Source organism: Chaetomium globosum, genomic scaffold, assembly GCF_000143365.1.
Source record: "Chaetomium globosum CBS 148.51 scaffold_7 genomic scaffold, whole genome shotgun sequence".
NCBI classification, from domain to species: Eukaryota; Fungi; Ascomycota; class Sordariomycetes; order Sordariales; family Chaetomiaceae; genus Chaetomium; species Chaetomium globosum.
In genome coordinates this window covers 998,673-1,021,326 of record NT_165982.1, presented here as the reverse complement: position 1 = coordinate 1,021,326, position 22,654 = coordinate 998,673, and the positions used below count along the sequence as shown (strand labels likewise).

Here is a 22,654-nt window from a genome sequence, read left to right as displayed (position 1 = left end):
GATTTTCATGATATGGTGTGGACAGAACTGCCGAGCTTGCCCTGCTACGCCGTTGGCGGCGGCGTATGCTAATGGGAGGGGTGTATATCATCTCGCGCGACGGGGATGGTGGTGCTGGGCTGGGCGGGGTGGTGCACTACCTCGATATGAAGGAGTCGGTCCACGGAGAGGGCGTTGCCCGAATGCGTTGGTGTGGGAAAGCGTGAGCTTCCCGGCGAATCCGCTTGCTCCGGGGCCGAAACCGAGGGCGGGCGGGGCGCTGGTGCCGTTGAGTACGGGGCACGGGCGGGAGTATCTCGTGTATCTGTTCGGGTGTTCAGAGGAAGAGGAAGTAGAAAAGGAATACTTCTCAGATATCTGGACACTGCAGCTCCCGGCGCATGGGCGCAGTGCGGCTGCGATCAAGGACAAGATCCGGGACAAGCTGCCTCGGATGGAATCGGGGGAGTTTAGGTGGGCGGAGGCTGAGATCGTTCCGACGGAGCAGATCATAGGAGAAGGCAAGATGCATCCTGGGCCGAGGGGATTGTTTGCTGCGGATTCGTGTCTGGATGGGCGAGGCGTTGTGTTGTGGGGCGGGGTGAATGCGAAGGGAGAAGAGGAGGGTGATGGTTGGGTGTTGAGACTGGCTCACGGGTATGCGGACAATGATCGTTGGGAGTAAACATAGAACTCCGAAGTATGGTCGGAATTTCAGCACATATTCTTGCCCAGATCCATGATCAAAGCGAGACGCCAAAGGCTTCTACCATATCCAAGCGGCCCTACTGCGGGCCCCAAGTGCGTCTCTGCGACCGAACCGCCGTACGCGGCCCGGATGTCTTGCCATTGGTGCATTATCCCATACCCACAACTCACGAGTCCGAGCCCGCCCCAGTCTGAGCAAGCTCCAAGAACTTTGGAGGCGGAGACACTAACTTAATTAACCCCCTCAAATCCGCGCACCTACCCCTGATCGCGGCCATGACGCGCCGGAGGGGTTGGGAAACAATGGATAGTATAAAACTCATGAATATGATGAGTATTGTATTAGGTTTAGGTTGGTAAGAAAGGTCAGAGCAGCGCAGCATCATCGCCCGTCCTTGGTAAGCCTTTGACAGTACCCTCAAACTGTCACACAGCATGAGGCTCAAGCTCCTTACCCTTCTCACCGCATCCATTTTTGGGCACACGGTAGTAGACGCGCGTGGCGTGCGATGGCGACCTCACCGTAAAGACGAAAGGGGGCGTGATCCACGGAACCTTCGGCAATGCCACGCCTAATGTCCGTCAGTTCCTCGGCATCCCCTATGCGCGCCCGCCCGTGGGCGACCTTCCGGTTTGCGCCGCCGCAGCCAGCCCTCCCGTTCGGGGAGTTGGGATGCGAAGGAGATGACTCCCAGCTGTATGCAGTACGCCAACAAGGTGCCCAATATTCAGACCCATGAGGTCCTTGAGTACAACCTCGGCGGCTTGAACGGGTCCACCGGCCCCATCAGCGAGGACTGCCTAACCCTCAGCATCTGGGCACCGCGGGGCAAGGCGAAGAAGAACCTACCGGTCATCATGTTCTTCTACGGAGGAGCTTTTACCGTGGGCGGCACGAACTCGCCTTACCTCATTCCAGCCGAATGGATTCAGCGGACCCAAGAGCACATCGTCATCTCTTTCAACCACCGGGACAACATCTTCGGCTACACCAACGCCGCCGGTCTTCCCCCGGACCAACAAAACCCCGGCCTCCTCGACGCCCGCCTGGCCATCGAATGGGTACGCGACAACATCGCCTCCTTCGGCGGCGACCCAGCCCGCATCGGCCTCTGGGGCGAGAGCTCCGGCGCCATCATCATCGCCTACTACAGCTACATCTACCGGACCGACCCCATCGCCAACAGCGTGATCCTCGACTCCGGCAACGAATTCATCGACATCCTCAGCCACAACCCCACCCACTCCAACTTCACGTACGTCGCTTCCCAACTCGGCTGCGGCAACCTCCCCCCCGCCGCCGAACTCACCTGCATGCGCAAAAACAACAACAACGTCTCGGCCACCGCCATCAACGCCCTCATCGAAACGTACACCGACGCCGGCCGCACCCCGCCCGTCTTCTTCTCCCCCTCTATCGACGACGGCGCCACCGTCTTCGCCAACTACAGCGCGCGCGCCCAGGCGGGCCACATCGCGCGCCTCCCCGCCCTCATCGGCAGCAACGCGCAGGACGGCGTCTCGTTCGTGCCCTACGACCCGCAGGGTGTCGACCAGACGCTGGCGGATGAGATGACGGCGGTCTTTTTCTTTTGTCCCAGCTACCAGGCGGCGAGGGCGCGGATTACTGCGCACAGGGGGGAGGTGCCGGTGTATCGGTTTGTGTACGCGGGCAATTTTAAGAATGTTAGTCCCAAGCCGTGGATGGGTGCGTATCATGGGGCGGAGATGCCGCCGGTGTTTGGGACGCATGGGTTGTTTCGGGGCGAGTCGAGTGCGTTGGAGAAGGAGACGAGTAGGGTGATGCAGGATGTGTGGCTGGAGTTTGTGGCGACGGCGGGGGAGAGGATGACGGTTGTGGAGGGGTGGGATGCGTGGAGGGAGGTGGATGGGGGGCGGGTGGTTGAGTTTGGGAATGGTGTGCCCGCGAGGGTGATGGACACCAGGGAGATGGAGAAGCAATGTCAGGCGCTGGGGCTGAGTTGATTTTCCTGGGTTGGGCTGGGATTGCAGTGCCTATCCGTCGATGATAGGATCAGAGCTCTTTGGTATCCGACGGTATCCGCGCTCCTTCGTTGTGCTGGCTCGAGAAAATAAACACAGCCTGCGTCAGAGCAACGGGTGTAGTAATGATTAGCGCGCATACGTACTACCTTTTCGTAAGGTTGTCGGAACCAAGTATGTCCGTCAAACCCGAGGATGGATGATTCGGTACCTGAAAGTTGGCGGAAACCACTAACAATTAGGATCTGCTGCTGGGAGGAACACTCAAACATGGTTCTTTCACCACGAAATTTGATGACATTCTTTGAGAGAAATGAAGAGCCCGTCCTTCTCGTTGGCCGGAAACCGCCGTGATAGTAACCCTTGGGAATTGTATTCAGTGGCATCCACAAAAGTTGTGGCCAGTGGCGGAAAGGAGGACAAGCAACAAGACGAATGGCTGGAGAGATCATCCCAAGTCCCCTGTTTCATTCGGCGCAAGCCTTGACAAGCTGAGGTTGATCATTGCATCCCAATCTGAGAAGGAAAGAGAAGGATTCTCATTCTCGGTGTATCGGGAAGCAATAAGTTGCGAGACATTCAAAGCCCATGGCACTGTGTAAACGACTGATTGCAACATCGGCCGTTCAAACACGTCACTTTTACACACAAACTGCGCAGCTGTGGTTTTGTGCTTGATGAGATGCCAGGGAGTTGCTGTATTGGGCGAATCCTGTCAGCGCTACTGCAGACACCTCCCGACCCGTCCGATGCCACAAACACGGGGAGGCTTTCCGGTAGAGATCGCCGCGTGACTCGTGCTCCACAGAAAGCTTGTCACCTTTTACAGTGTTAACTACCGAGACACCAGCGGCGAGGGCCAACCGCTGTCATCATGTTGTGGTGCGTTACTACACACAACGGTCCAGTAACTTCATACCCTTTGGTGACACCGCTTGCGGGATCCAGTGCGAGGTCAACTCGGTGCGTAAAATACCAATTTTAAAAGTGGCGACGCTTTGTGAACACAAAGTGGATGAGCCCGTTGAGCCCGTTTAGGCATTACAAAGTAGCATAATACATTAAGACTCGACAATGTAACTGTGTCTTTCTTTTGGAGACGTCTGATTCGTTGCGTGATATGTTGTGATATGGCTCACAAAGACTCTTCGCAGAGTGCCCAGGGGCCAATGGTTACCTATGAGCTGCTTTTGCATTGTTTGGCTCCCGGGGCTGAACTTGGTTGAAGCAGAGGGGCTCCGAAGCCATGGCCCATCGGCTGGCCCGTGCCGGTCGGGACATGGAGCTTAATCGAGGGCTGTGTCTGCGAATGGACTGTCTCGCTGCTTACACAGTATGCATTCTCACCAGTCGATCTGCCCTTACGTGATACCAATCAATTCTTGTGCTCTCGCGCGCATCGCGACCAGGTAGAACCTGGAAAGCAACACCATTCTCTTCTGAGTGGATGGCCTGGTGATGGACGTGACACGAGAAGGATTCAGCGGGCTCCAGGCTATCCATCATTCCGCCACGAGACGGCGATAGTTTTGCCGTCAACATGGATGGGAGTCCTGAGAAGAGAATGCATGACAACATTCGGAAGAATACAGCAAAATCTCGGGGGCTGGATAGTTGCCTCGAGGAAGGTATAAATAGCCCAGGACGTCCCCTCGAGAAAGCCAGGACTTTTGTTCATCAAGCCTCCAATCTCCTCACACAATCACCACCACTACAATCAACAACTTCCCAACCAGAAAAACAGCACACTTTTCAAAATGAAGGTCTCCGCTATCGTCTGCACCCTCATGGCCGCCGTCGCCGTCACTGCCTCGGCCGCTCCCAATGTCCAGGCCCGCGACACCTGCGGCGCCGGCTACGGCGGTGACCAGCGGCGCACCAACAGCCCCTGCCAGTCCTCCAACGGAGACCGGCACTTCTGCGGCTGCGACAGAACCGGCGTGGTACGTCTATCCACTAGATACGCTGCAGCTCAGCAGTCTTAACGTTTGCGAAACAGGTCGAGTGCCGTGGAGGCAAGTGGACTGAGATCCGGGACTGCGGCTCTGGCACCTGCCACGGCGGCAACGATGGCGGCGCCGTGTGCTAAATTACGCGGCATTGTGGACACGGTCCAGGTGGCTGAAATAGCAAGGTAATTATGTTGATTTAGTCTCAAGCCAGGAACCAGGTTTCGGCCAACTCAAGTCTATGTTCGCTAACACCTCGCTCGTCGAACAGGTCCAGTTTTGAGTTCATTCTGAAGGGGGGACGACATTTCGGGAAGATTCAACATCGACCAGTGGATATCTCTTTCAGAAAGTACATCGATTCTGTTCCAGCATACACAGCACACACAGGCGAGGTCACTCGTCGCTCGTTAGTAGTCAGATAGCTCGCAAATTCTCATGTACTTATTGGCCACCACATTGCTGGTTATCCCGTGTGACTTCTATAAGTTTGGGGCGAGATCCCTATATTTAGTCAAGGTATTATCACCCAAATCATTACAGCATCCTAAAGGTCCCAGAATTCGGCAGCTGCTCCTTTTGGGCCCGGAGTTGTGGGAGCAAGCGGTCGCCCGACCGTTACGCCATCCAGTTCTTCCAGATATGAAGGTCAGGTTACAGGGGGCAGCTTACTTCCTGCTACCACACATACCAGTCCTTGAACTGTCTTATGAGTAAGGAGAGGTAGGTGTGGGTTTACCATGCCGATTTGGAACCAAGTCATCCTCCTGGATGTACCATTCTGGCGCCAATTCTTCTCTCAAGTGAGATTAGGAGCGGCTTGCGGTAACTGACAGGGCCTCCCCGGGCTCAAACTGTTGCAGCGGTTGGTTTGATACGCTTACTTGCCCTTGTGTTTGCTATTTAGGTAAGGTACCTATCCTAGGTAGACTTTCACTTGGGTTCCAATGTCTCTAGGTGCCTTTCTTCTATTCTCTCATGATTCATGGTGGAAATGAGAAAGCTATTGGGTCCTTTGTACGACCAGACCTCACCGTGTTTTTGCGCCCGCTATTTCATACAATCCTTTTTTAACTTTCTGTTGGTTCTCATAGCACCCGTATTGAACCCCAATTAACATATGATCCACTGATAGTGAGTGACAACAACAAATAGAATTGAACTCCGTTCCCGCAGTAAGAGTATGTCTAAAATCAAGCTCTAGCCCGTCGCCAATAGGAACAGTACAACCGGTCGGTCATGTACGTGACTCTGTTCCATGATAAATATCTTTTTGATGTTCCTTGATCAAATCCGTGCCGAAGTACCGATATCGCACACCGCGGGGTCGATGGGAGCAACGCCAAGAAAGATTATCAGATTTTTCTGATGAGATTGATAAAGGACTTAGTGGATCAACCTCCCCCACTCACCAACGGGACATCCTTCCTGTTGGGTTATGATCTCGGAACCAAGTTACCAACACAGCAACGTCCGAGGTTCTTGTGCCGTGATTGGCGTCGGCCTGTGGCGCGGATGGAGTGTTTTTTCCCGGCGATGTCACGACACGCAGGGGATCAAGCCTGGGCCAAGCAATCACAACATCCGATGCAGCGGTTGCAAGCCCAGAAACGGGAATGGGAAACCTCGCTTTCTAAATTCCGGGTGCAACACCGAGGCAGGAAGGAGAGCTGCGGGCAGGCGTGGGCCCAGTTGTCCCACCATCCATCCCACTCTCGAGGTCCCCACCTGCCGCGGGTGCAACATCTGATAAAAATGGCCTTTTTCCTTGCCGATCCCGAGAGCCTTTGCCTTCCCGTTCTCACCTTCTCGTACTTTTCTCCTTAGTGCCAACCCTTCCGCCGGGAGCCCATCGCGGAGCTTCCGTCTGTTAACGGTCCTCTTTGCCAGCCGGCTCAATCTCAACAACCGTTTATCACCAAGATGAAAGGGCGTCTTGCTGCCCTGGTCAGGCCTCGAGAGGCCCCGGTCGTGGAGCAGGAAGTGCCCGGTGCAAAAGCCGCTACCGACAAGGAAGCCAACATTGTTAGTGATACATTGCAATCCCCCTCCGATATCGACCACGACTCGGACGCCATCTCTGTGGGCGCCCAGGCCGGTATCCAAGATGTGGAAGCCTTAGCCAAGGTCTGGACAAAAACCAGCCTCATCGTGGCTTACGTTACGTAGGTGTTAACAGGTTCGAGTTGACCAACCGAGATCGATTGCTGACATGCTCCACCCCGGACTAGTATTTGGTGCATATACTTCGTCGATACCATGCAGCAAGGGATGTCATCTACACTGACGCCCTACGTGACGAGCGAATTCAAGAGCCACTCTCTGACGGCCGCTACGAGCGTTTTTTCTAGCCTCATCGGCGGGCTCTTCAAGCTTCCGCTGGCCAAAATTTTGGATATCTGGGGCCGCCCGCAAGGTTTCGTTGCTATGATGATCAGCTTGACCATCGGGCTCGCCATGATGGCCGGTTGCAACAATGTCGAAACTTATGCCGCGGGTCAGGTGTTCTATTGGGTTGGCTACAACGGGGTCTCTTACGCCATTTCCATCTTTATAGCCGACACATCGGCACTCAAAAACCGGGGGTTGATGTTCGCGTTCATCTCTTCCCCCTATATCATCACCGTGTGGATCGGCGGGCCGTTGGCGGATGCGTTCTACCATGGACCCGGCTTTCGGTGGGGTTTTGGCGCTTTCGCCATCATCACACCTGCCATCTGCTCACCACTCCTCGTCTTATTCTACGTCAACTACCGCAAGGCTCGTAGGATGGGCCTCATCCCGGATCGGAAGAGCGGCCGTACCTGGATTCAGTCAGTCAAGCATTACGCTATTGAGTTCGACGTGGTTGGGCTTCTTCTCATCACGGCCGGCCTGGCCCTCTTCCTCCTACCTTTTAACCTCTACGCTCAGCAAGCCGAACGATGGAGGTCACCAATGTTGATCGCATTCTTTGTCGTTGGGGGTCTCCTCCTTATCGCTTTCGCCCTGTACGAAAAGTTTGTCGCGCCCAAGACCTTCATCCCTTACGACTTGCTCATGGATCGCACCGTCATGGGCGCCTGCGTTCTTGCTGGCGTGCTGTTCGTCTCATTCTACATATGGGACAGCTACTTCCCCTCTTTCCTACAAGTGGTCAACGGCCTCGACATGACCAAATCGTCATACATTGTCAACATTTACAGTCTTGGCAGTTGCTTTTGGTCATTCGTCGTCGGTTTCCTCATTCGCGCCACTGGCCGCTTCAAGTGGCTTGCCCTCTACTTCGGCGTGCCGGTCACAATTCTCGGTGTCGGCCTCATGGCGCATTTCCGTCAGCCGGACGTTAACATCGGATACATCGTCATGTGCCAGATCTTCATCGCCTTTGCGGGGGGGACTTTGGTCATTTGCGAGCAGATGGCCGTCATGGCGGCCACCACGCATCAATACATTGCCGTCGTCATTGCCGTCGAGTCCATGTTTTCCAACGTCGGCGGCGCCATCGGCTCGACCGTGGCTGGTGCTATCTGGAACAGCGTATTCCCCCAGAAACTGGCCGAGCACCTCCCGCAGGACTCGCTGGGCAATCTGACGACCATCGTTGGCTCGCTCGAGACGCAACTGTCGTACCCCATTGGGTCGCCCACCCGAACGGCTATTCAGCATGCATATGGCGACGCACAGCGGATCATGATCATTGCATCTACGGTGGTTCAGGTCATCTCCATTGTGTCGGTTGTTGTGTGGCGGGATATCAAGGTGAAGGACTTTAAACAGGTCAAGGGCTTGGTTGTGTGAGTTCCGGGAGGTGGCGATTGGATATGGGCTGCTACCAGCGATGATACCCAGGTTATTGAAGCGAATAGAGTACATTGTGCTTTTATGAGAAGCGTGCGTGAATGAAATGGAATTAGTGATAGAAACTACACAACCACAAATCTGTTATGCCCCTGAATCTCCCCCACACCCGTGCGTATCGCCACCCACGGAGCTGACAACCTTGTTGTTTCTGTAGCATCTGTTGCTCACAAACACTGGAGTTCTGAAAGTCACCTTCCACTCCATCCCGTTCTCGTCGGGCTGGTCAAAATATTCCCAGTGCCACTTCGTCACACCGAGACCGAGACATCCTTTGGACTGGGGCAGCAGGGTCTCTTGACCCCAATCCCAGCTGCTGAAGCCGGCGCCTGTAAATTGTCAGTACGAGAAGACAAACAAACAGTGATCGGCGGGGACGGATACGTACCATACATCTCAAAGTCACTAAACAAGAACTTATACTTCCCCTTACACTGCCCATTCGGCGCCGTCATCAAGTTCCGATTCCGCCTCGGGCTCAAGTCATACGCATACTCCCCCTTCTTCCACCGCCCCCCAAACTTCCAATTCATCGGATTATCCCCATCCCCCGCATCACACCCATGCACCACCTTGGTAAACGCCTCCAAACACTCCTCCCGATTCACCGTATCCACCTCCCCCCCATCCAAAATAAACTCCATCTCATCCGGCGTCCCTTCATGATACACCTTACTCCTCCTCCAATGCGTATACCCACTCCCGGGCCCCTCCACCGTCGCACAAAAATCCTTCATATTCGCATCCGCCCTTTCCGCCGTCACGAACGCCGCCCGGCCCCCACTGCGCCAGCAGCTAAACTCCTCGCCTATTTCACAAACCTCGGGCGCCGCGCCCAACACCCCGGCGCGCAGGTCCATCGTCTTGGCGATGGCGAAGGACGCGATCGCGTTGTGCCCTTGCTCGTTGGGGTGGAAGATGCGCCCGAAGAAATCGGGCAGCAGGAAGCCTAGGCTGGGAAGCCAGCTGGAGGCGTCGGACGGGCAGCCGGGTACGGCGGGGGCCCGCGGGTTGAGCGCGTGGAGAGCCGCGGCGCGCGGGTTGGGTGAGTGCCAGAGCGAGGTGCGGTAGATGGAGCGCGGGATGCCGGAGGCGTCGAGGTCCGTGCGAAGGGCGGCGAGGCGGGCGGCGAGGACGGGGTCGAGGGGGGGATCTTCAACTGGGATGGGGGTGTCGGTGGTGGTGGTGGTGGTGGTGGTGGCGGTGCCGTTGGTTACTTTGAGGTAAAGATCGGAGTCGGAGTCGTCGCGCTTTTTGAAGGGGAGGGGGGAGCGGAAAAAGGTCTTGCGCGTGTCCGGCTTGAAGAAGAGGAGGTTGGGCTGGCGGCTGTCGGGGTAGGCTCCGGAGGAGGAGGGCGAACACATCTGCCCGTCGACGCCCTCGCTCGGCCAGGGGTCCCAGTTCGAGAAGCCAATCTTGTAGTTGACTTCGTCGGCGACATCGTGCACGACGTCGCGGATCAGGTTGTTCAGGCCTGCGGTGAGCGTGTTGAAGCGCTGGCGGCGCGCGATGGTTAGGGGTAGTGGCGTGGACCGGATGCCGAGCCACGTGTAGCCGACCCAGGGAAAGAGGCCCCAGTCCTGGTCCGTGGCGCACTTCTCGTCGTTGGTGTTGAAGAATTGTGCGTAGCTGTTGTACACAACAATGCCGTTGGTGGCCATCTTGGGGCCAAGCGCGAGCAGCATCTCTTTGATGTTGTTGCGCATGATGTTTTCCAAGTTCTCCTCGGCCTTTTGCAGGATGGTGTTGCATGTCGCCTCATCGTAAAAGGCCAAGACGATGCAATCCTTGATGATATCCACCAAACACAAGTCGTTGCCACCGGCCGTCAACGTCACCAGATCCAGGTTGCCCTGCAGGTTGTTGATCTGGTTGAAGATCTGCCATGTCTGGTCGCCTGTGCAGGCGGGGTACTGGAAGCTTTCGATGGACGACCCGACATATTGCCGCATCATCATCGGGTAGGATAGGTCGTAGCGGGAGCAAGCCCAGTCATTGAAATTGTGGAAAAGCCCACCCAGCTGCTCGCCAGAACCTATTCCCGCACTGTAGCTGTCCCCAACAGCTGCGAAACGGCGAACCCAGGTGAAGGACGTCGGATCTGAGGCGCCCTGCCGCCGCTCCAGCTCGTCGAATGGTGTGTGGTTGGCATTGTAGCGCGGGATGGTCAACGCAGCAACGAAGCTAGTGGCGAAGGCGAGTGAAACGAGCGACTGGAGAGGGAACATGGTGGAAGACGAGGGAGGGTGCCTTCTCCCTCTACCAGCGACCTGCTGGCCCAAAAAGACGGTAAGTTGGAGAGGGGGCGGGTGATATGAGAAAGAAAAAGGAATGGACGGGAGATCCTATGATTACAACCTCGGAAGGGGTGACAGAAGGGGGTTTGGCCGGAGGTAATCGGGTGTCGGTGAGATGTTCTCCAGGGCTAGCTTAGTCCACCGTATATCCCGCACCTCTGAATGAAGGCCCGTTGCTAATTCGGTGGGTGAACAAATGAACCTTACCCCCGAATAGCCTCAACAATTCAATCAGCCCCCCGCCCCCACTGGTCCTTTCTCAGCGCCCATCATCACGCTAATAAATCATGGGAAATAATGGACACAGTGCTCAGATACGGTGCCGTCGCTTAGAGAACAGCCCACGATACTCGGCTGTTGTATTGGCGAGATGGAGTGGTGGGATTAGGCAGAGGGTTTCTTGAAGATGGTCACGCATCCACCTTACCGATTATGGGGAAGGAAAATTGAGCTGTAATCGATAGTTCCATGCGGGTATGTACGGCGGGTGCCCCTGCGCAAGGGTAGCTCGTGGTCATACTCCGTCACAAGCATGGACATGTACCGGTACCTCCTTTGGAACCCCTGTCGGTTCCTGCAGCTCGGTAGTATCGCGGCCAAGCCATCTTTCGACCACGATCCGAGGGTAAGATTATAGCGCCCGTTTTGGGGAACAAGATGCAGTTGCAACAGTCAGCGACTGGCGGTTACATTCCATTGAGGATTAGCGGTATACCATTGGTTTGTTCTTAGTCCCAATATCCGGGTTTGAAGCAATCTTCAACCTTTGCCAATGCAAGGCACACGGCGGCTACTATGCAGGGCGGGAGCCGCAGTGGAGGTGAGCTGAATCAGCGTGCCCCCCTTGTTAGCCCGGTCGGGACGTCAGACGATACTCAGAGTATGGAGCCCAGGTTACACGCGCTAGCCTCGCCGAGGGGAGCAGGTCGATTTGACATTTCGGTAACCGGTCCAAGCCTCTTCAAGTTATGAGTCCTAGGACTGATACACGAGCACTTTGCTGCTCCGCTGCTGGCTCTCAACTTTCTGGCTCTGCCACGCTCGTTCGTTTCTGTTTCTGAGGATGCTGTCCTTGCAGACTACAATTCTCTCCCTCCTCGCGGCAACCGTCGTCGACGCCGGGAACCGCGCATGGGAGCCTCCTATCCACTACGCTAAAGCGGCCATTGCCGCCCGGGATCTCTCGGGCGTCAACAACATTTACTTTAACGGAACCAATGTCTCGTCTGATCACCACGCTCACCAAAAGCGCTTCTTCGGTCTGAGCAACCCGGCCACCACGGGTGCGTACCCGCGCCTCTGGCCGGACGGCAACATCAATGCGTGTTTTGAACAACGAAGCCATCTCCATCAAGGGGCCAATAGAGCCACCAGGGACATATTGTACAACGACCTCATCACGGCCCGTGAGCTCTGGCGTCAGGCAGGGTTAGACGACAAAAACGGTAAATTCCGGTTCACCATACTGGGGGACGATGACCCCGGATGCGAGCGAAACCAGCGGTCCACGCATCTACTCATTATGTACGCGGGCCAGAACAACCGAAAGATGAGCACAACTGTGGGCGTTGACGCTCCGCAAGCCGCCCCAGAAAGCGATCGTCCTGATAGCGAGCTCGGGCCGGTCATGACGCTCAGTGATGTGCTTGATGTTGGTATGGGTAATGTGGTCGCCAACTATGCGCATGAGATGGGCGTAAGTGACAAGGCCGGGAATTATTACTCTTGCATACAACCACTGACGACTATTACCAAACGTGTAGCACTCATGGGGCCTCCACCATGAGCACCAGAACCCCAAGTGGTGGTCCGAGACCTTCACCGGCGTCGAACGAGAAAATTACTTTTTCAGCGAGGATAACTTCCATTGCGAGAATCTGCGGGATTTCGACACTGTGATGGCCCCATACAACGGTCAGCCAGATTACATCAGGAGAGCTTACAGGAATGAAATCTGCCGCGACCGTAGCAAGGCTAGCAGGGGCAAGTTCGCCGGTGGCTTCAACTACATTCCCATCACGAACGAGCCCGGTACCATCGACGACGAACGGAATGAACCTGACTGGGAATCCATTATGCTCTGTAAGTAACCCTGCCACTGTTGGTATTAAATCTTAACCAGCTACTAATCTTGTTTACAGACCCCAGCAATGCTGTGCGGTAGGGTTGACCCAGCAACTGGCAACAAGCTGAACGTTCTCACGAAACGCAACGGGGACGTGATCAACCCCGTCTCCAAACCTAGCAAGCGCGATGTTGCTGGCCTCAAGAAGATGTACGGCGTCAAGACGAGCTTTTTTGGGAAGCTCCTCAATGACAAGAGCAACCCGTTCAAGAACGCGTTTGAGAGTCTCAGGAAGAAGGACCCTGACTCGGGTTGTTCTTCTTAGACTGGTAACACGGCAGGCAGACATGCCAACCAAGCCCGTTTAAAAATGAGAGCTGAGCCTTTTGGGGTGATTTTCGGTACTGTCCTAATAGTTATTCTGATTTCATTACATATCTGATTACTCTACAATAGCTTTCCCCATTTCATCGGAAACCCCGTGTGCCAAGGTGGATATGATCAAATTGTGAGCCAGGGAAGCAGATTACCTCGAGCCAAATAAACGAACATCGACGTTGAGAAATTCCCCCCCGAAAAAGAAGAAAATGAAACAGAAAGAAAAAGGAAGAAGAAAAACAAGAAGAAAAACAAGAAGATGGAACGCAGTAATCCTGACCAAGTGCCGTTCTCCAGCCGAGATGAATTTGTGTTCATGCACTTGCTACTTGCCTTGGGGTTCTCATAATTCTGGGTTTTCCACGGCTGTTTGCATTGTTACAATTATATGCCTGGAGAATATGAGTTTTCTAATACCACATGACCAGACCCTGGACTAAGGCCGTTGGGTTGCTGAGAATGTGAGCATACCTAACCTGAGAGCTGGGGAAAGCGTCTTTGCCCTCATGGCTTCTGTACCTAATGTTGATCACCTTCTACAATCACGAAACGGTTGATGTGCCAAAAAGAAGCTTAACATTGAAAGCACCTAAACTGCAGGAAGTATCTTTGAACCCTATTATACCATAAAGACGTCCTACCTCTTCACAGCTCATCCCACTCTGTCTCAAAATCTGGGATGCTGGGCGGGGGCTTCGTCAGTTCGTTTTTAGGTCTTGAGAGATCCGATCCAAGCGCGTTGATCAACGTCCCATCGTCAAGATCGATAGCCCAAACCATTGTTCTGTCTCAAAGTCAGTGTCATGTTCCAAAGTAAGTAACATGAATTGTCAACTCACCCCCCAAGGCACCTCAAATTTGCATAATCTAACTTGATCTTGAGCGTCGCCGCATCATCGTAGCTAACCCACTGGTTGCTATCCCACGTCACAATCTTGACCCCGGCTTCTTCATCTGTCGTAACAGTCGCGCCATTAGCAATAATGGTATTGATCTCAGACGCAGAAAGCACGCCTGGGGTGCCTGTGCACTCGCCGCCGCGGGCACCGTCGGTGAATTCACAACCAGAGTGCATGCAGTCGGGAGACTTCATGGTGAAGCTGCGGCCGTAAAAGCCTAGCCCAAGCACAACGCGGCCGGGGTTGATGTTGTTGCGCCAGAGAAGTTCCAGGGCTTGTTGGATCTCGGTCATATTGGTGTGGGCGAAGGCGTATGGGCCAATGGCTTTGACTGTGCTGTCCCAGGTTCCGTCTGTGGTGGAAAGTTAGTGTGTTTGAGGCGAAGAGCAATGGAAAGGGGGCGTTTAACTCACGGATATCGTACGTCATGACATTGAACCAGTCAATCCATGGCTCGAGGTTTTGGAGGTTAAAGCCACGGAGATACCAGTATGAGGCGGGCTAGAAGGAGGGTTAGCAAGTCTCATTAGGGGGCACGGCTTGGTGTTAAGATTTCATCTCTTACCAGAGTGAGTGTGATACCGTAATCCCGCCCCGTTCGATTCAGGCGTTCGCGCAAACGCCGAACCAGAGTGACGAAGTTGTCGAAATCCTCGGGGAGGCCGCCTCGGTCATCGGCCACGGGGTACTCCCAATCAAGATCAACGCCGTCAAAATTGTGCTTTCTCATAAAAGTGATCAGAGACTCAAAGAAGGCATCTTGGGCGGTGGTCGACTTGGCTAAGTCCGAAAAGGTGGTACGGTACGGGCCAGGGTCGTTCATGGCCCATCCGCCAACGGCTTCAAGGTTTGTTAGTGTCCGTCGTAGAAGAAATACCAAAGATCGGGAAGCTTACCGATCCAGACCTTGAGATCGGGGTCTCTCGTCTTCAACGCAGATACTCGGTCGTAGAGTGCCGCCGTGTCTGGGCCCATATCGTCTATGTGAAACGTGGTCGGGTTCACTAATGCAAATGCGAAGTTTATGTGTGTGTAGTACCCCAGAGGGATATCCTCCGGAGCCATACCTGCCGTCCTTGTTAATTCTTGGTTTGGACAAACACAACTCGGGTCGTTTTACTTACGTCCACACGACCTCCCCAAGTTCCACCCTTCATAGTACCCAATTGTCCGCTGATCAGCGCTCTTCCCGCCAGGGCACTCTGGCGAGGACACGGTTTTGCCATCGCAAAACTCTGCAGAGGTTCCACAAAACCCGAACTTCGAGCAGCAGACATTTAGCGGGCAGTTTGTAGCCTGTGACCATTCAGGTCCCCAGCCCGGGTCACACTCTGACTTGGCGTTGCATTCGCTTGTGCAGTTTCCCGGGGCACAGAAAGTTGGGCCCATACCACAGATCCCCGTCCCTGTGGTTTGGTCGCTACCGAAAACGTCAGTTGGTGGTCATCAAGAGAAAGCAGACGGAAACGGTACAGACATTGGACCACAACAGCCAAGCGTACATGGCTTGGTGGGCGAGCAAGTGTAATCGGGCGTGCTCTGTGTGAGAATGGGTTGAACGAGCAGGAGGAGAAGCCCTCCAAAGAGGAGCGCTGCTAGTTTAGTGAGCATGGCTAGGCGAGACTCTGCATTGACTCCACCTGTGTTGGGAAGATGTTCTGAGGTAAACGAAAGACTGAAGGTCAGCACAACTTGGGGTTGTGTGAAGAAAGGAATGCTCGGCTTGTCAAAGTATGTCCTGGGTTGTGGTAAAAAGGGCCAGCCAAGTCATCACCACTGTTGGAGAACGGAGATTATTCCTAGGTAGATTACCATTTCCATACCGCTGTGGGAGAAAAGAAGGGGCCTGATGTTTTGCTTGTGTGGTAGTGAGATGGAGTTGACATTAGTAAAGGCTTGGAAGACAGGGGTAGAGCATCAAAGAGCATAGGCACGGATGTACATGTACATGTACATGTAAATGCACCCGGCTTGGTTTAGTGATCTTCTTCAGGGCCGAACCGCCGGCGTGGGTTGGTGGGATCCGCTTCCAACCATACATGACTCGCTGTGACTGGTGGCGGAAGACCACAAAGGGGAACTCGTGGAAGTGGACGCAGCCCTACCCGAGATAACTGATAGAACCTATTCGACGATACCTGCCGAGGTCGCAATAGGCAACCTTCCCAATGGTTTCTGAGTCAGCCCATCGACATCCAGAGCCTTAGCTCCGAATTGCACTCCACATTTCTCCACGAGATTTGGTCTCTCGGGCCAGAATCTTGACCCTTGTCATCGCGATGTGCTGACTGAGCACCACACCTCCTTGCGCAGGAACCAACGCCACAATGTAACGTGAAGCAAAGAACTGAATTGTAACCACCCCACCGGAAGCCCAAGATTCCCTACCATAACATCTTAGCGGCAGTATTGTAATTAGCCGCTAGCAACTACTCGGCCAGTCCTAAAAGCCTCAGAACCATAAGAGAGGTCAAGGGCTGGGGATTACTCAGGTTCACGACTATTGACTCCCAAGTTCTTACACAGTATGAACTCTAGGGTGGTCCTAAAGGACGGCAACGGCTTAGCGCACTTCTGAGTGATATCCAAGAGATCCAATATCGGGACAATGGTGTTCAGAATATTGCTCGCCTGACCATGCATACAGACATCGGTTCCCATATCCACCTAACCGGGGAGTTATGTGACTAAGAACCCTTACACGTACACTCCAATCTTCGGCGGACCCTAAGTCGTCGGCCATTGGAAGGGTGAAGGCTCTCGCGAGTAAACCGGTCGATGCTGCGTGCGATCCTCGCCCACGTTCCACCTCTTTACGACGAGCTTTCCTTTCTAGTTGCGATCCGTCCCCAGGTTTCTTCGACTCTGGCTCGTTGAAGGGCCGGCTCGACACTCGTTTCTTGAAGATGTCCTCGTCTTCGATCCTCAGGGCAGCCTCCGTGGCCCGGGCTCTTACACTACTGCTATTGCCGGTTATTCGGGCCCAGGATTCATCCCCCAATGGACCAATTTTCCCTAACATTGCCTCGAACTGCAATGCCTATCACACAGTCGTCGACGGCGACGGTTGTTGGTCCATCGCCCAAGAGTACGAGATCACGGTCGACCAGTTCTATGAGTGGAACCCAGACATTGCCGACGACTGCGGGACCAACTTCTGGCCTGGATATGCCTACTGCGTCGGTGTTGGGCCGGCGCCTCCGAGCAGCTTGAGCTCCGCGCCGGCCACCTGCTCTTGCAGTACCATCACCACCGGCCCTAGTAGTACCGGCAGTACCGGCAGCACGTCTTCGTCCGAGACGGCATCTGAAACCGAGTCCAGTTCAACCGACACAAGCACGGAACCATACTCCACGCTGCATCCCATTACCAGTTATACCATCACACCCACAACCACTGCGCAAGCGTTCCCTCCAACCAAAACGCAGGACGGGCAGCCAGCAGACTGCGATGACTGGCGTTTGACTACGGCTTGGGATACCTGTGATAGTATCGTTGCCAGCAGTTCATGGCTAACCATGGCAAATCTGTAAGTCGTTCCACGCCCCTTAGCTACCGGAAATCACACCTTTGACCTCCATTACCAGGCTCGCATGGAACCCGGCCCTCGGCGCGGATTGTTCGGGTCTCTACGACGGCTGGTGGGTTTGTATCAGCGTCCGCCCTGCATCTAACGTTGAGCTTGGGTGGACCACAACGGCAGGGAACGTGGATATCCCGACCATTACAGCCAACTTCACGCCCTCAACGTTGTCTCCGATCGATGCTAGTTTCACCGCCTCTCCCACCCGCGACGGCACGGTCAGCGGCTGCAAGTCGTTTTATCAGGCCCAGGATGTAAGCCCTTTTTTTTGTTTCTCACCTCACTCCAGAGGTGTTTCACTGGTATTTTTTTCGACACGATTCGTGAGCTCTTGCGCTAAGCAAATTCTAGGGCGATACCTGCCGTGTAATGGTTGACGGCACGCTGCTAACCGAAGCCGACTTCTTCGCGTGGAACCCGTCCCTGAACGGCGACTGCAACGGTCTCTGGGCAAACTACTGGTACTGTGTTGTGGGCCCCGAAGGGATCACCGCCATGCCGCCCACCGTGACGGCCACCCCGGCGCCCTTGCCTCCCAACCAAATCGCCGTCTGCAAGCGCTGGTATCAGCGGGATGGCGAGTCATGCGGCGAGATCGCCGCCATGTTCGGCACTTTTTCGGAGCAGGACTTCATTTCTTGGAACTCAAACGTTGGGTCGACGTGCACTAACCTGGTGGATGGTTGGTGGTATTGTGTTGGGATCCCCGGGACGCCAACGACGCGCTCGGAACCGGTGCAGACGACGGAGATTCCGGATGCCACGCCGACGCAGGATGGTATGACGGAGGATTGTGCGAGGTTGTGGCTTGTTGGGCCGTGAGTTGCTACCCCTATCTCCCCCGCTTACCCCGTGATAGTGAAATTCGCTCAGGGGCTAACCAACTCAACAGGACTGATACCTGCCAATCGATTGAAGACGCTAATGGTATCACAGAGACACAGTTCTTGGAGTGGAATCCGGCCCTGGGAACAACATCGTGTGCTCTAACACGGGACTTCTACGTATGCGTCTCGGTTGATGGGCCGGCAGTGACCATTACTTCTGGGCCGGGCTCGACGTCACAATCCGCCACTTCGCCGCCAGAGACGGGTACCACGACGGTTGCTCCGGGTTCCTCAACCATGTCTACTGCACCGAGCACAACCACGTCATCTGGCAGTGGGCCCATAACCACGCCGACACCAATTCGGGTGAGTCTAATCTCACTTGTGTATTGAAAGTTTGGCAGTCAAGTTCTAACACCACCCAGGACGGCATGACCTCCGAGTGCCACCGCTTCTACTTTGCCCGAGAAAACGATGGCTGTTGGGCCATCGCGAATGCGGCTGGCATTGATCTGAAGTAAGTGCTGTGCAGTATCACAACCCGAGGATAATCGTGCTAACTTGACGGTAGTGACTTCTATGCATGGAACCCTGCTCTTGGTACTGACTGTGGAGGGTTGTGGCTTGGTTATTACTACTGTATTGGTATTGCTGGGCCTGTGACTACCATCTCAGGGGGCCCGCCTGTGCCGACTTAGGTTGGGAAAGCATGTTTTTCGGTGTAATATTGTGATAATAGGTACTGTTCGGTATGCTCTCCCTCGCGTGGTCATGCCGAAGGAATATGTTAGAAGTAGGAGGAGCACGCCGCGTCATGATTCAAGCTCTTTCGCGGGGCCGTGACTTGAGAACTATACTGAATGTCTCGACCATGTGTATCCAAAAGAGGAAATCTGTTTAATAAGCTACGATTCTTTATCTAATGGGCCTGCCATATCTCTTTGCTTTCTCTTCATAACCCGGCTCCTCAGCATTTCACTTTTTCGCAGCAGTAAGCTTTTTCGCAGCAACAAGCTTTTGCTCAGCAGCAAGCTCCACCTTCACCGCATCTACGATGGCTTTGTGAATCGTCGCATCGGCCGTGATGATACCATAATAGCTCAACATATCCCTACCCTCGTTGTAAGTAAGGGGCTTGCCGTGTAGATCAGTCACCTTCGACGGTCCAGATTCTGTGTAGATCAACGGTGTGCCGACGTGGTCCCAGATGGACCATGGCTTGAACGGTTTCTTGCGTTCGTCCGGCCACCGAATCTGGGTGTATGTCCGGTCGCCTAGGGCCATGGCCATGTAACGAACGTGCGACGAGTACAGCTGCAACGCTTTCTTGTACTTGTCAGGTCCTCCGGCAAAGTCCTGAACCTTGTCCCATCGGCTCTTTGGGCTATTCTCGGAGTCGACATATTTCAGGCCGTAGAACTTGGCCAGCCCAGGCTTTGTTTTGTCAAGCTTGGGCGGCGGTTGCGATGCCCGGTTGAGGGGAACTGCCGGCAGCAGTTCTCCGGGCCCAACGGGCCGAGCTGTGGCTCCATAACCCCTGACGGCGGAAATCATGGTTCCCAAACCATCTTCGTCGGTGTCAAACTCTCTGATCTTTGCACCCCCCAAGACGACATCGTCAAACTTGACGTTCGGACCGGCCACCACCCCCATAATCTCGTGTCCGTTCTCGACCATACCGAGGACGACGGCGTACTGGCCGTGTTCCATGAATGCCGACGTCCCATCGACGGGGTCCATTATGATATACTTCTTGTTTGGCTCCGCGTTGGTCTTGCTGGCTCCAATGTCGATTATATCCATCATCTCTTGCGGGCCCCCTGGCTTCCCGAGCAGGGCCTCGCAAGCAGGGTCGGACAACTTAGTCTTTTGCACCAGCTTCCATACCTTTTCCCTCATCCTTTCGTCCTCTCGAAGCTTTCCAGCAGTTTCTTCGCCGAGAAAACCATAGTTCGGGAAAGCCTTGCGCATCCCGGAAATGAGCAGGGCCTGTACGGCAAAGTCGGCGATAGTAACGGGGGAGTTGTCCTTCTTGGCCGCTGAGGTACCGTCCGTCGTGCCAGCATTCTGTTTCTGGCTCAGCGGAGCGTTCGGACCAGCAGGCGCTTTCTTGGGAATCGACCTCAAGACGGTCTTGGTGACGAGGACAGCACGCTGCACGGCGAGCTCGGCGATACGGCGGGCGTAGGCGAGCGAGGGGTCATCCTCGGTTTTGGCGGCAGCAGTCTTTTTTGCACCAGCCGTGCTTGCAGTAGCCCTTGGTCCGCTAGTACTTGCGGTTGCGTTGGTGTTTGTGCTTGCAGCCGTTGCTCGGGGTTGGGTTCTGGCTGATCCCTCGGCACCCGCGGCGGTGCGAGTTACATTCTGGCGCCCAGAAGTTTGGGCATTATTGGTTGCGGTAGTCTGGGCTGGGCGATGGGTCACAGTTCTGGTGTTGGTGGCAGAAGTCGAGTTGGTAGCAGTGGAGTTGGTAGCAGTGGAGTTGGTAGCAGTGGAGTTGGTAGCAGTGGAGTTGGTAGCATTGGAGTTGGTAGCAGTGGAGTTGGTAGCAGTTGAGCTGGCAGTGGCAGTGCTGGTGTTTGTAGCACGTGCGGCTTGGACAGGAGCTGGCTTCAATGCAGTTGTCTTGGTTGTAGCTGTCTTGACCGTCTTGGTCACCGGAGGGTTGTTGCCGTTTCCGTTTGTCCCCGAGCCGTTGTTAGACCGTTGATTTCTGTTCGGATCCATGCTTTAATTAGATCAAACTAGAAAGTAGTTTTAGCTTTTGGAATTTAAAGACAAGGCTAATATAATCGAGGAGCTTCTGTTTGTTCTGGAAGGTTGAATCAAAGGCTGTAGTATGTTGGAATTTGTTTTGGGTCTCCAACTTATGGTGACGGCCGATCAATATATCATCAGACGTTCAATCCTCGCAAAGCGCTGTTCAAGTTGAACCAACGCCATCAACCATTCCGTTGCACGGCCGCCGGAGTAAGAGGTGGCAGGACCCGGACTGAACCTGGCCTACGCCGCTGACGGGACGTGGCCGGCCCATACTTTCAGGCCATGACCGCGGAAGAGACCCAGCCGCCAAATCGTCTAAAAACGCTAGCCAAGAGCTGAGGTTCCAAAGCTAGCCCCCATTATTGTCGCTAAGCAGCGTATGGATAACCATATTTGTCGTTGGCTTACATGTGGTGGCCCACCGCCGTTAACCATATTAACCCAAAGCAAAGGCTTATAACTCCTTTCGTCCATAGTAAGATGACTATGTGCGGTCCGCCGGGGCTGTGTAAGATTCTGATCCTAGTCTGAATCTGGCAGGATTTTGTTTCCCTTCGCTTCTTGCCAGCGTCTCTTGATACCACATTAGCTTTAGCACCTCTGAAGGATCACTCCACTCGTTCTTCTCAATGGCCTGCCAACATTTTAGGGGTTACCAGACCACTGGGCCATCCTTGATATGCACGTCAGATGACCGGCCTTGTGGCCGTTGGCTAAGGTGGCACACGCTGTTTTCTGCCCACGAACGGAATTTAGAGTAGCACACAAACATGCGCCGCAAAGCTCAGACGAAAGTGCGACCAGCTCCTTCGACCCAACGGTCATTGGTCGGTTTCATATGTCCGGCCTCAATTGTTTCGACCATGATCCTAATGGAATTAGCAGTCTTAGAAAGACGACAATATTCCTTGGTCAGGTGTCTACGGAACCCCTGGTTGTGACCATCTGAGCCCCGCGTAATTGGCGGAAGAGTTTGGGAAAAATCATAACTTTGGATTTGATGCCAACTGATCCTAGAGGATTGGTGTTTACCGCTGCTACGTTTATTCTCAACGCATTTCTGCATTCCGCATCGCGGTGGCAGTTGAGTCGATGCATCGGATACTAATGACTACCTACCTTTTCTTGCTACCCGCCCTTACCCAATACCGAGGTAGGTACCTGCCTCCCTAATGACAGCTGTTTTGATTACAGCCAAGAACGCCCCCGAGAAAGTAATTAACCAGGGGAATGCTCGTGGGAAGTGGCTGCCACACATCCAGATATATTTGGTGTGACATATTATCCCATCTTGTCTTTTAAGTATTACACGTTTGGTATATCATCATGGCTCATATGATACACACACTTCCTGAAACACAC

At 54.3% G+C, this 22,654-nt stretch overlaps 8 protein-coding genes across 8 annotated transcripts; 5 read left to right on the top strand and 3 right to left on the bottom strand.

Annotated features, from left to right (window-relative positions):
- Nucleotides 1-1,262: 1,262 nt before the first annotated feature.
- CHGG_09906 (uncharacterized protein) lies at nt 1,263-2,673 on the top strand (the record flags this gene model as incomplete). The annotated part of the gene is made up of 2 exons (XM_001227832.1): nt 1,263-1,391; nt 1,522-2,673. 2 exons carry the CDS (start codon nt 1,263-1,265, stop codon nt 2,671-2,673), a joined length of 1,281 nt encoding a protein of 426 aa, XP_001227833.1.
- Nucleotides 2,674-4,448: 1,775 nt separating this feature from the next.
- Nucleotides 4,449-4,780, top strand: CHGG_09905 (uncharacterized protein; the record flags this gene model as incomplete). The annotated part of the gene is made up of 2 exons (XM_001227831.1): nt 4,449-4,634; nt 4,691-4,780. The coding sequence occupies 2 exons, from the start codon at nt 4,449-4,451 to the stop codon at nt 4,778-4,780; spliced, it is 276 nt and encodes a 91-aa protein (XP_001227832.1).
- A 1,783-nt stretch (nt 4,781-6,563) lies between these two features.
- Nucleotides 6,564-8,420, top strand: CHGG_09904 (uncharacterized protein; the record flags this gene model as incomplete). Its single annotated transcript, XM_001227830.1, has 2 exons — nt 6,564-6,805; nt 6,872-8,420. The coding sequence occupies 2 exons, from the start codon at nt 6,564-6,566 to the stop codon at nt 8,418-8,420; spliced, it is 1,791 nt and encodes a 596-aa protein (XP_001227831.1).
- Nucleotides 8,421-8,564: 144 nt separating this feature from the next.
- Nucleotides 8,565-10,708, bottom strand: CHGG_09903 (uncharacterized protein; the record flags this gene model as incomplete). The annotated part of the gene is made up of 2 exons (XM_001227829.1): nt 8,565-8,809; nt 8,869-10,708. 2 exons carry the CDS (start codon nt 10,706-10,708, stop codon nt 8,565-8,567), a joined length of 2,085 nt encoding a protein of 694 aa, XP_001227830.1.
- A 601-nt stretch (nt 10,709-11,309) lies between these two features.
- On the top strand, nt 11,310-13,167 carry CHGG_09902 (uncharacterized protein; the record flags this gene model as incomplete). Its single annotated transcript, XM_001227828.1, has 5 exons — nt 11,310-11,402; nt 11,510-11,719; nt 11,856-12,473; nt 12,541-12,859; nt 12,926-13,167. 5 exons carry the CDS (start codon nt 11,310-11,312, stop codon nt 13,165-13,167), a joined length of 1,482 nt encoding a protein of 493 aa, XP_001227829.1.
- Nucleotides 13,168-13,865: 698 nt separating this feature from the next.
- On the bottom strand, nt 13,866-15,730 carry CHGG_09901 (uncharacterized protein; the record flags this gene model as incomplete). Its single annotated transcript, XM_001227827.1, has 7 exons — nt 13,866-14,004; nt 14,060-14,471; nt 14,533-14,620; nt 14,685-14,959; nt 15,016-15,123; nt 15,244-15,525; nt 15,622-15,730. 7 exons carry the CDS (start codon nt 15,728-15,730, stop codon nt 13,866-13,868), a joined length of 1,413 nt encoding a protein of 470 aa, XP_001227828.1.
- Nucleotides 15,731-17,025: 1,295 nt separating this feature from the next.
- Nucleotides 17,026-19,320, top strand: CHGG_09900 (uncharacterized protein; the record flags this gene model as incomplete). The annotated part of the gene is made up of 6 exons (XM_001227826.1): nt 17,026-17,648; nt 17,707-17,956; nt 18,054-18,520; nt 18,595-18,895; nt 18,955-19,046; nt 19,269-19,320. The coding sequence occupies 6 exons, from the start codon at nt 17,026-17,028 to the stop codon at nt 19,318-19,320; spliced, it is 1,785 nt and encodes a 594-aa protein (XP_001227827.1).
- A 184-nt stretch (nt 19,321-19,504) lies between these two features.
- On the bottom strand, nt 19,505-21,256 carry CHGG_09899 (uncharacterized protein; the record flags this gene model as incomplete). Its single annotated transcript, XM_001227825.1, has 1 exon — nt 19,505-21,256. The coding sequence occupies one exon, from the start codon at nt 21,254-21,256 to the stop codon at nt 19,505-19,507; it is 1,752 nt and encodes a 583-aa protein (XP_001227826.1).
- Nucleotides 21,257-22,654: the final 1,398 nt, after the last annotated feature.